The 13,089-nt window shown below is 36.1% G+C and overlaps 1 protein-coding gene across 1 annotated transcript in view; it reads right to left on the bottom strand.

Moving 5' to 3' along the window:
- Positions 1–5,263: 5,263 nt before the first annotated feature.
- The window catches only part of LOC107559129 (collagen alpha-1(XII) chain-like), a 79,558-nt gene continuing 71,732 nt past the window's right edge, over positions 5,264–13,089 (bottom strand). Inside the window, exons 73-78 of the mRNA XM_016242861.1 lie at positions 12,137–12,172; positions 11,984–12,050; positions 11,211–11,393; positions 10,576–10,653; positions 9,266–9,436; positions 5,264–5,785 (exon numbers count right to left, since the gene is read on the bottom strand). Of these exons, the coding sequence (XP_016098347.1) occupies positions 5,664–5,785; positions 9,266–9,436; positions 10,576–10,653; positions 11,211–11,393; positions 11,984–12,050; positions 12,137–12,172 (657 nt within the window). The 3' untranslated portion in view covers positions 5,264–5,663. The remainder of the gene's footprint in view (positions 5,786–9,265; positions 9,437–10,575; positions 10,654–11,210; positions 11,394–11,983; positions 12,051–12,136; positions 12,173–13,089) is intronic.

Raw genomic sequence — 13,089 nt, 5'->3', positions numbered from 1 at the left:
CCATGACATTCTAATTTATTGAGATGCACCTGTAGTGCATTGTGATATTGTTCAATTATAAGTGATGGAAAAAAAAAGATCCATAGTGTTCCAGTATTCCCATTTGCTAGCTTCTATACAAACATGCATGTGAAAGAAACTATGACATGGCGATACATCACACTAACCAGACGCGACGCGACAACATTTCAGCGACAAGCAATTTGGCTGTCCACACCAGATGCGACGCGACAGAATCACTCAAATATCAGCCATTCAGAAGCGCACAAGTGCACCGCACTCCCAACGAAATGGACAAGTTTATAATATAATTCATAAATATTAAACCTTTTTAACATTATTAAAAGAGGGACTGATACCATGTTTGTCATGGAAAACACTTGTTTGTTTGCATTGTGTTCGCAGTTTTAACGTACATGTTGGCTTTAATTTATTTTGAAGATCTGAGGTAAACTATCTGTTGTTGCTTTCAGTATGGCTATGAAGGTCACGCAAAATGACATTCAAACTCACATTAAGACGCATCAAAAATACAGTAAAAACAGTAATATTGTGAAATATTAGTACAATTTCTAAGAACTATTTTCTATTTGAATATATTGTAAAATATAATTTATTCCTGATGCAAAGCTGAATTTTCAGCATCATTCCTCCAGTCTTCAGTGTCACATGATCCTTCAGAAATCATTCTAATATGCTGATTTGCTGCTTAAATTTTTGGTGGAAACCATGATTATTTTTTTTTCAGGATTCTTTGATAATTAGAATTTATTTGAAATCAAAACATTTCGTAACATTATAAATGTGTTTACTGTCACTTTTGATCAGTTTAATGCATCCTTGCTGAAAAAGTATTAATTTGTTTAAAAAAATTATTACTGTAATTTAATAGCGTAATTTAACTGACTCTTTTTCGAAAGTGTGCAAATGTTACTATTTCCATCATAAATTAACTTAAATCCAGCCAAAATCAGACTATTCCCAGAGATAGAGTTCATGTGGAGCATTCACTCTGAGAGCATTGAAAATGAAATCTATAAAGGACAACAATGCAACCCCTTCATTTCGAAGCCTATTCATTTATTTAAATCATAGGCTTTTATGGTTAAATAATCACATTTGGTCAGCTAGATATTGTGCTACCCTACTTTGAAACAGCCACAAAAGACACTTTAAACTTTTCCATTTGACCTGATAATGTCAACAACCTTACAAAGCAACTCTATAATAGATTTCAAAAAGCCTTTTGTGCATAACTACTTTTTCCTACCGCTTACTTTGACTAACTATTGACTCTGAGAATGATCTCAGATGATGTCATGCTTGAGCTATAGAACCAAGAGGAAAGTCTCTATGACTGAATTAAAAATACCGTCCACCTCCAATCAGCTCTCATTGAGGTCTGAGTCCAAGCATTTCATTCATCTTTGCTCTTGTTCTCGTATGTCGGTAAGGATATCAGGATATTAATTTCTGCAGACAAGCATGCACTGAAACTAATTGGAGTGGTTGGATCCCCTTCTGCTGTGTGAGCAGCCAGAGCTGCCAGATTCCTCCTGCTTTCTTTCCATGAAGTCATGTTTGGCCGTCGCATCAATATGAGTTTCAACTCAGCGATGGAAGACGACACTGAAAAGAATAGTGTTTGGTTTTTTCTCGTCAATACCCCTCTGGTTTTTGGAAGCAGCCATCAGCGAGTGTTGAAAACTCCCTGCAGGAGGCTAGAGCTCTTTCTTCAGTTCTGTGATGTTCCAGGGTGTAAGTGAACAATGTGCTCACATTAAACCCAAATGGGCCGTGATGGGCCCAGTTTTCCCAGAGGGAAGCTTTTATAATCTATTAGTACCATTGGCGGTTTGTTCACTGATGGCTGCCACTGTGTTTAAACAATGTTTCAGACAAAAATGACAATTCTCCGATTATATTTTACTTAAAACTTTCTGAACCCAGTGACCAGTCAAGCTAAAGCCTCTAAATGATCAACATAACTTTTATATTTCAAGATGAACACTTACCAAAGTGAAGCAACTTATGTTTACTTGATTATCCAAACATCTTCTTTTTTTTTTTTGAAATATCATGTTAAAATGCGAGTAGTGTGATCATCAGGCTTTTGAAGAACGTTTGTTTCCAGAATCTTTACCTTCACTGTTACTCAGTGGAGGAATGATCTTCCAAAGCCTCGGAAACATCTCAAATCTCATCTTTTGAGGAACGTTTATTTGTTCATCTCTCAATCATCAGTGTATTGCATTGCATTATATGTTTTAAAACTACAGAGCTTTGATCATAAAATGAAGCATTACTCTTACATCTTATCTTACTAGGACATTTTATTGGGAGATGTAGAGTGACAACTGATATTTATATGCATGTTATGTAAGTAGTATGTGCTATACTGTTAAGAAGTGACTGATTTCCATTACAAACTATCAACATTTCATCTTACTTCTTGGCCATTTTATTACAGTAAAGGTACAGTAACCATGTTTTGTTTTTTGGCAAATGGATTCCCATTTGTATTTAGTTTTCCAACAAATTCCATGGTTAAACTATGGTTAGTGTAGCAAAACCATGGTTAATTTGTGGTTATCAAGGTTTAACAATAGCAACCATCATTTTTCTTAAGGGTTGTGTTGTTGTCTGCCCTAGCTCCTTCTAAACCTATTATAAAAAGATATGAATATTTGTCTGCTAAATTACTACTGTAATATTACAATAGATAATACTGATGTCCTTTACAGTATTTTGAGTGATGAGTAATGGGCTGCTACTGCTAACAGTTGCTAGTAGTTTAATGCTGAACTAAGTAAACAAAGACAAAACTACAATAGCCTATTTACAGTTGAAACTGACCTGTGCTTGAAGTCCTGACCCAGGTCAGTAGATTCCACTCCATTCTCAAATCTCTCGCATTGATTAGCCTAACCTTACTCTGATCGAAACCTTTTGGCGTGGATTACCAGTCACGACTAACTGATTCATGGTTTATTAGAGATTTATTGTCGAATGGCGAATTCGGAAATAATCACTTTAGTACATTCGGCATGCAATTATATAATAATAATAATAAATATTATTATTATTAAAAAATTATGGTTGCTGGTAAGAAATACGGGCCTTATTTTCGTTGTCAATCCCAAAAACTGGGAACGTAGCCCATGAAAGTAACAATTTCTGAATTTTTCTTTCTCTGTGAACATTTAGTTTAGTTTAAGCAGGGTGCCCAGACGTCCTGGCCAGGATTTCTATATTGTCTGCCTAAAATATCTGGGGTTTCATACATTATATACATACATGATACATGAATCCATTGATTCCGCATGCCATGATTGGTCGATTATGTATATTGCCTGCACACTATTGGTCGAACTACCTTTCAATCATTACCTTCAGAAACTATGAAAACACTAGGAATTTAGGCCATTTAGAGAATTTAGGCCATTTAGAGAAGAGGACTATGGTGACCCTAGTTTAAACATCTAAATACCTTTCAGACCCAGTGAGCATCATAATGTGCGTCGGTAGGCTGGAGTGACGCCATGGCTCCCATGATTGAGGTCATTTTACACCGCAAATCTTCAACAACCCCTGACTCGTACTGATAATGTGTTTTATATTTTGATACCGTCAGGGGTCATTCCTCTCGATGGCATGTCTGGACGGACTTCAAACCTGTCCGTTTCCGAACACCGTACCGCCATCAGATCCGTCAGACCTTTCAAATTAAATTCCAGATCGGTGCTGCTGGAAGCAGCTATGAGATGCTTCTCTAAATCAGTGAAGTTATCTGGATCTTGGACACATTCATGTGTCTGAACAACATTAAATGTGGGCTATTATGCAACAATTTTGGCGATAAATCAATAAAGCCCCTAATAGAAGCTTCCAGTCCATTTTGAAGTGGTTCCTTATGGGAGAAAGAGACTTTGTACACATGCATTTAATATTAGGCATGTTAAATTGAGTTCCCGGATTACAATGGCTGCAAAAGTCAAATCTGCTCCCTAAAATATGAAGCACATGAATTTATGCTTAATTTGCAATGCAAAAAGACAAATCTATAATCTGGGAGGAAAACAAGCTGTATTGGTCACAGGAAATAAATGCAATAATTACGATGCATGCAAAGCGGCCACTGTGTTGACATTTTTTTCTCTCTATACATTTTTGCAATTAATTCAGTCAAACAACAGCTGATTCAAATGACCAGTGGCAGACGGAGGGAGTGTTTTAAAACCATTAAAGAAATAATTATTTCAGTTCCGTTTGGTCTCAGTTGCAGGATGTATTTACAAGTTTGATGGATCAACAATCAAACGCAGCAGCTTCAGAATTCATGTTTGAAGCATAACTGGTCATTTATTGGTAATTTATGTTGTAGAACAAAACCTGAAAGTCTCAAGTTAACCAGAGACCATAAATGTACTCATAAGTCAAAACCCACTAGTCTTAATTTTTAGGAAAATTAGCCCTTCTGATTGGCCTACAGATTGACGTCATGAGTAATTATCTCGATTGGGCTAAAAACATTATTCTTTTGATGCACTGCAAGCACTTATATTTGCTTTGACAAACAGATTTTATTGATGCTTTGAAGCGTTTCCTTTTGAAACAGTAAAGTTGGGGTGGGTCAAATCAAAGCCAATAACCTGTAATTTTAGTTTGAAAGCAATGAAGGCACTTTAGATTCTTTCAACTTTTAGTATCATATAAGAATTTAGATTTCACACATGGGCTAAAAGCCTGCTTTTGATTTCATAAACCATTTAATCATAGTTTGGGTGTTAAATCCTTTATCAGATGACACTAGCAATAAAATGTGAATCTTATGCAAGATTATACTTATACAAAAATGTCACACTTAATATTTTCAGTAGTTTTATTGAAAAATGCCTCCTCTGTTTCAGAAATAAATAAGAAAATAAGGCTGTGGAATTCACAATGTGCAGTTACAAACATGAAGCAGCAATACTATATATATATATATATATATATATATATATATAGTCTTGCACGCAAATGCCAAAACTGCATTTGATACTGATAAAACAACAATTACAACAACTATATTCTGAATTAAAAAAAAGAAAAACAAACAACTACAAATGAAAATTAAAAACAAAAACATACTAAATATACACCACAGACATGCAATTCCATCTTTAGTAAAAAATCAGCTGTGAGGTTAAATCAAACATTCATCCAATATGATCAATATCTGATTTATAATATCGTGATGGAAGGCATGTTTTACTGCAGATGTTAACAAAAACAAAAAAGACATTCTCTCAGGTGAATGAAGACAGTAATGAATAATAATGTGTATTCGTACATAAGTGATGAATGGTGAATATGCAGATGACTGGAAGAGGCGATGATCTTTGGAAACCCTTCAATGTTAATAAATTATCAAACACCTTTCACCTGCACGCTGCGATGTGTGACACGGCAATGATTCCAATCGGACACATATTCAATGCCATTTTACAAGCGATTGAGTACAGAAAGAAGCTTTGAGGTTATATTAGGAGATTCATGCGTCGGATCTGCTGAATTCACAAAGGGTTTGAAGGGTTAAATTATCTGTACAGGCCGTTGAAACATCAACAAACATATAACATGATCCAATGAACCCCCCTCCCCTCTTTTTTTTTGTTTCTTTACCACGCTTTCCTTTCAGATCCCGTCTCTGGCTGCGACCTCTTGCGCCGTTGGTTTGGTGAAATCTCAAAGTCTTCTTCTGGGATTGGGACTATTTGCTCGGCATCAGGTGGAAACTGTTCTGCTTGGAGATATGGCAGTGGCCAATTGAGTCACTCAACAAGCAAAATCGTTACCTTCCTCTATGTGGCTACGGTAAGTGCAAAGGTTTAGAAAGTGCTTGTTGATGGGCTGTAAATGGGTCAGTGCTTTATGTACTCTACTGTGCAAAAGTCTTGGGCCACTAGTATTTTCACCAACAAAAAATGGTTGAGTCAGTTATTTCTATCTTTTGCTGTAGTGTGTCAGTAGGAAATATCAGTTTACATTTCCAAACATCTCCAAGATGCTTCAAGAAACCTACCTGTAAATCTACCTGAAAAACTATGTGCAAGTGTAGCGCACAGTTTCTCAGTGTATCACACCAAATGTTGATTTAATTTAGTTAATAGTGGTTAATTGATAAATAAAAACTATTTATGGCATTATTTTTCAAAGCATCCTCACTTTACAGCAACGTTTTGTAGACGTTGCCACAGTTCTTCTGGATTTAGTCTGTCTCAGTTTGTTCTGTTTCTTCATGTCATTCCAGACAGACTGATGATGATCAGATCAGATCTCTGCGTGGAGTCCTAGCTGTTGTCAGACTCCTTGTGCAAACAAATATCTGACTGGATTATTACAATTAACGGCAAAAGGAATGTTTGGAAATGTAAACTGATATTTCCTACTGACACACTAAAGCAAAATACAGAAATAGACTTAAAACCATTTTTTGTTGGTGAAAATACTAGTGGCCTAAGACTTTTGCACAGCAGGGTTCAAAACCCTGAAACCTCAAGTAAAAATGCTTCCAAATTACATCAGCAAAACAATTTGATTGATAAGCTAATTTGCTACCTAGATGAAAGATCTCCAACGATTCTTTTTCCTATAACTCACACAAGGTCATTGGTTAGATTCCATCCATTGCACATGCTGACAACATAAATTGCTTGAATACAATCTAACCAACTTTGGATAAATGTGTCTGCCAAATACACAAAAGTCAAATACATACAACTTTAGCAAGAACCAAATGAAACCATGAGCTTCAAAATCTCAAAACATTGATTTTCAGATTTCAATGGAAAAAATATCAATTTTCAATGAGGTTTCAGAATTTTGGACCCCAGTGTTTGTATATAGGGTTAATTCAGGATAATTGGACCACTTTTCCCAGTCATCTCAAATGGCAAATAGTCGCCCGTTGTACCTGAATTCATCCTATATTTATAGACATTGTGAAATTACTATCAAAACTAATGGCTGCTGATATGGGCAAGTTGGCATGCTACAGAAAAATATCATTATCAACATGAAAACTGAAATCAAAAACTCAACCACACGCCCATTCAGATATTCATCTAAACCCTTACTAACAGCCAAATGAAAGAGACATGATCTCACTGATACAGAAATGAACCTTTAGGAAATAATACTAGAAAGATGAGTGTGTACATACATACATACTAAAAGAGCAAAGAAAAGAAACCCCCAGGGTCTGAGCAAAGGTCTGTGAGATCACTTAAGGCACGCAGTAAAATAAGAGGCACTGGTGTCTGCATTCAGCAAGCAGTTGAATTCAAGCTCAATACAAGGGTTAAAACTATTGTTTTTTAGTGGACTGGGATTCACTTACTAGGCATGATTAGATTATGTACAGATAAACAAAACTCTTGGAGTTAACATGCTAAATGACAGTTGTTTTGGCTACAGATCCACCTGGTTAGTATTTGTTGTGTTTGCTGGTGTGCTTTGGTCATGCGTCTCCAGCCGACTGCAGCTTGTTTTGGGTTGTTTTGGCTGCTGTCACTGATGCCCGTGGCTGTGAGTTGTTGTTAGTACCCATCCGCAGATCGTAATCTTTGTTTGCTTTTATTCAATAGTGTTTGCGTAATCATCTCCATGGTTGGTTATCCGTACAGAGCCCAATAACATGTGATTTTCTCAGGATTTCAAAGTGTAAGCAGCACAGGTGGTTTAGAAAGTTTATGAACCTGGAACAGGTCAAAGAGGGGGTTAGAATTCTTTGCCAGACAAATCACAAACTGAAAATCAGCTTTTGATACTGTGATACTACGAGGGTGAGAATCCGAAGCACGTTTCATTCCGAAATCAAAAGAAAAAAAAAAAGATATTGTACTGTGCATGAAAATGAAGCTTATTTATAGAACAATTAAAATTATTTCACTGTTAACTCTTACGTCATTCTAAAGCCTTTCTTTTGTGTAGAAAGACTGTCTTAGTCATAATTTTTATGCAATTGCAATGTCAATGCAAACTGAAGCTTTAAAAAGGATGAAAAAGTTTAATAAAAGTAGTCCACATGTCATACGAGAGCTTTGTTCAAAGAAAAACCTGGAAACTGAATCCAATGTCCACGAGTCAGATCTTTTTAAAGAATCATATGACTCTGTTTACAAAACATTTGTTTGGTTCTCAAGTTCAGCTTACAGACTGTTATTCATGGAATAACAACTTGGGTCAAATGTTGGTCTCTGTCTCACATAAAGTTAGCATATGGCTTTTAAAGACTTGCAATTCTTCATATTTTGTGCATTCCAGAAATGGGAATGAATGTTTTGAATGTCATTACACTACTGTTCAAAAGTTTGGGGTCGGTGAAATTATAATACTTTCATCCAGAAAGGATGCATTAAAACACATCAAAAGTGACACTGAAGACTGGAGTAATGGCTGCTGAAAATTCAGCTTTGCATCACAGGTATAAATTACATTTTAAAGCGGCCATGAACTGCTTTTTTATTATTTTGTACTGTTCTCTGAGGGCTACTTATAATGTAATCAATATTTTTAGATAAAAAAACATCATAGCTAAACAGGCAGTGATGTAGAATCGGTGGGTGGGGCTAAACAGGCAGTGATGTAGAAGCAGGCGTTGATCTTCTGCGGAGGCGGGGTTTAGACACACTATTACGTCATAAAGTGGCACATTCTACAAGCTATTATTTTGGCAGATCGGCTTCAATATAAGCTGTTTTTAGACTAACTAGAAAGTTTTGAGTTCTGAAAATTACAGGATGTTTTTACAGTACAATGACCTCTTATATGTCAAAAGATCAAGGGAATTTTGATTTCTCAGTTCATGACCCCTTTAAAAAATATCACAACAGAAAGCAGTTATTTTAAATTGTAATAATATTTCACAATATTACAGGTTTTACTGTATTTTGGTAAAATAAATGCAATAAAACAAAATAAAAGCCTTGGTGAGCAGAAGAGACTTCTTTCAAAACACTTAAAAATCTACGTTTATGTCAAAATAATGCTAAAGGTCATAAAAATGGCTTCATTTTCTTTATTTTGATATTGGAGTGAAATATGCCTCAAGCATGTTCCTGAAAGGTTTGATAAGATTCACCCATGGTTATCTGCATTACTTTGCTGTAACTAGCTACATCATCTACTGCTCAGTTCATGCACTGCGTTACACTACACATGCTATTAATGTTATTTCTACTGTCATGCACCGGGCACAGCTAGAACATGAGGGACGTACCTCTGTAACCCTGTCCGTTATACGGGATACCGACACACTGAGAGGAGTCACAGTAACCAGGTGGGCCGGGCGGACCGCGTACACCGCTGACACCGTTGCGACCGGGAGGACCGCGGCTGCCCGGAGGGCCAGTTGAACCAGAAGGGCCGATTCTGGACTCACCAGGTGGGCCTACAGAAATCAGGAAAAATACTTTCTCAGAAAACACCTTTAAATGTGACATAAATAGGGGCTTAAAAGAGAATTAACTTTCAGAAGTATTATCGATATATAATAATAATAATACAGTTTTGCAACATTTTTAGGTGCAAACTTTTCCCATTGATTGCAGCATGAAATCATATCATACATCATTTCAGGTTTTATCTGCAGTATAAATTTTCCGCATAAATACATTTCTTTACCATTAGCATCACCAAACAGAACTGCATAAACAATGACTTTCCAAACAGGGGACTTAAAATTAAATTTCAGAAATATTATCAATTTGACTGCACTGATACTGCTGGATGAGAACTGAATTGGATAATAACACTATTGTCTTCATTTCATAATTGAGGAACTTTTACGATATTGACAGTTGTTGAACGTGACTAAATCATTGTTGAACTCAAGTGATCTGAATATTGAGTTCAAAAATCATTTTAGTACAAACTTTTTAAATTGCATACTTTCAGGTTTTAAGCAACATTAGCATCACTAAACAGAATTGTATGAACAATGACTGTTTTCAAACAGGTTTCTGTCTACAAAAGTGGGCTTACAAGAAAATGAACTTTCAGAAATATTATCGATTTGACTGCACTGACACTGCTGGATGAGAACTGAACTGAACTGGATGACATTATTTTCTTTGGTAGAGCTGTCCTCATTTTCGTTCCTCAGTAAAGTTCCTCATTAATGCAGCTGAAACTGATGTAATTTTATAACTGTTTAAATTTTACAACACTGCTATTTTCCTGTTTATTTCTGTGAAGCTGCTTTGAAAAAATCAGTATTGTATAAAGCACAATATAAATGAATGTGACTTGACTTGAATTGACATACAGTTTCTTTGAGGGAAAAGTCTGGAAGAGTTATGTCTGCTCATTTTTTAAGTGTTATGTAACTTAAAACGCAACACATCCAATAGCTCTGTGCCTAAAAATTAAAGTGGCGGATGTTGAGTTCAAATATAGCATAATCTCCTACTAAGAAAAAGGGAAGAAACTGGCCAGTAAATCGCAATTTTCCCTGACATTTCTAGGTTTTTCATGACTATTCCTCATCAGACGAGCTACATAAGCTAGGTTTTAGCACATGAAACATACCAGGTGGTCCATTGGCTCCTCTCTGTCCTTTCTCGCCAATGCCTGGACTTCCTCTGTCTCCCTTTTCTCCGGCTGGTCCTAATGTAAACACACATAAACACAGTTATATAAATACCCCACACAAACACACACATAGCTGCAAATATGCATCTGTAACACACAGCTAAATGTGCCATAGACAAACGTCTGGATGCAGAAATGCTGACAGATGCATTTCTAATCAGGTACTTGCATTCTTGAAGCAATGCCATAGAAGATCCATTTTGGGTTCCATAAAGAAAAGTTCTTAAATGTACAATTTTTTTCTTAGTGTGAATTTTAAAAATCTTAAAAAAACTTTTTTTAACTGTGGAATGGAAAGATTCTATGAATATTAAATGTTCTTCATGGAACCATCAATCCCAATAAAGAAGCTTTACTTTTAAAAGTGTATGAGAGAGTGTTTCCTATTAATTTAGACAGTAAACCGCATGGCAGCTCACTAGACATCAATTATTTATCTTAGCATTTCTACATATACTGTACAGCGAGGGCAGAAGTCCAAACTAACCACAGTTCTTGAGGCTGATTAAAATCACATGGTTGTATTTGGCATGGTTTTCTGTTTATGTTTTAGTTTTGGCTGTTGTTTCTACCTAGTTCTCCCTGTTGACCAGGCAACCCTGGACTTCCGGGAAGGCCGTTTCTGCCTATCCGACCGAGCTCTCCGCGTGGTCCCATGGGTCCAGGAGGTCCAGGGGGGCCAGAAGGCCCAGGACTGTTGCTGTGATAGTTGCTGGGGATCTGGTTCACCATTTCGTTGAATCGACCCATTTGTCCTGTAAAACGTAAACCGTCAAACAGCAGATTGTAATGAAATGTAACCCTTGGGATCATTTGAACATCATGTCTTATAACATCTTTTAAAATGATCAAAAGTGACAGTAAATACATTTATAATGTTTCAAATAAATGCTGTTCTTTTGAACTTCCAATTCATCAAGAATTCTGAAAAAAAAAAAAAAAAAAAATCTAAAAAAAATTTAGGCAACACAACCGTTTTCAACACTGATAATAATAAGAAATGTTTCCTGAACAGCAAATCAGCATATTAGAATGATTTCTGAAGGATCATGTGACACTGATGATTGGACCAATGATTCTGAAAATTCACAGGAATTTACATCACAGGAATAAATGACATTTTACAATATATTCAAATAGAAAACAGTTACTTTAAATTGTAATAATATTTCACAATATTACTGCTTTTACTGTATTTTTGATCAAATAAATGCAGCCTTGGTGAGCAGAAGAGACTTTTCAAAAACTTTTGAGCAGTGGTGTACTGTATATTTGCAATTTACTTTATTGCATAAATTACAAAAATGTTTTGCTTCAGAACATTCTATTGGACGAAATGCATTACCGTTCACAAGCTGTTCGCACACTTGTCTGGCAATAGAGCGCATCATGCTCTGGGATGCGATGTCTCCCTAGGAGGATGAATACGAAATGTTAACGTCTCCTCCACTCCAGCTCTTGCGAAATGATGAAAGCAGATATTAAAATCATCACTCACTCTGTCTCCTTTGTCTCCTTTAATCCCAGAAGGTCCCTGTATGAATGAAAATCATATTTCCCTTTAAATTGACTGTGACGCATCCAAACATGAACTAAAATTACTGGCTTGCTCCTGACTTATGCCCGCATTTCAGTGAGTAAATACTTATTGAACTGATTTGCAAACAATGTGGATCGTGTTAGACTATTTGCTTTCTTAACTTTTGGGGGGAAAAAAGGTCAAAAATAGTCTTAATGTGTTTGGTTAAAACTCATAGAATGGTGCCACTTGTGTTTTGCAAGACTAAACAATTAACTATTCAAAGCAACATGTAAAAGAAACTTTTAATCAGATGTTTCTTCTAAAAGGAGTTAAAATAGACTAAAAACAGATTTAAATGAGTCACTAGTTGTTATACAGTGAGTATTCATCTGTAAAATGAATGTAAACAGCAGATCAGATCACTTGCTCTTGAAAGACTTTGATAAGAAATGCTCGAGTTCACACTGAGATTTCTGATTTTACTAAATCTTGGCAAATCTGAGCACAGTTTCAGAGATCTAGAAGTTTAGAAGAAACACAGATGAGACTACTGGGGTCTTTTTCGTAGAAGGAAAACCAGCAGGAGACTTCAGCTCTCAAACAATAGATATATTAAAGGATGTTGTTTTCTCTCTTTTTTTTTTCCAATTTAGCGAATTAGTGTCAGTTGTCAGTATTGTGCTGTTATATGTCTATGAAAACCAAAAGGTTTTATACCGGAACACCTGTATCTCCATTCTTTCCAGGCTTTCCAGTAGGTCCCGGCATTCCAGGGGCTCCTGGGGGTCCCTGAACAAAAGAATAACAGCTCTGGTCTTTAGCAAAACAGATGTCTGCAATACAGTCTCACATCTGAGTAAAAGAAAACAAATTTAACAACACCCCCCCCCCCAAAAAAAACAACAAAAAAAACAAACGGCCCTTGGGGG

This window comes from Sinocyclocheilus grahami, unplaced genomic scaffold, assembly GCF_001515645.1.
Source record: "Sinocyclocheilus grahami isolate Dianchi unplaced genomic scaffold, SAMN03320097.WGS_v1.1 scaffold674.1, whole genome shotgun sequence".
Lineage (NCBI taxonomy): Eukaryota > Metazoa > Chordata > Actinopteri > Cypriniformes > Cyprinidae > Sinocyclocheilus > Sinocyclocheilus grahami.
Note: the sequence above shows the minus strand (reverse complement) of the source record. Positions and strands in the feature narration are given on the sequence as shown.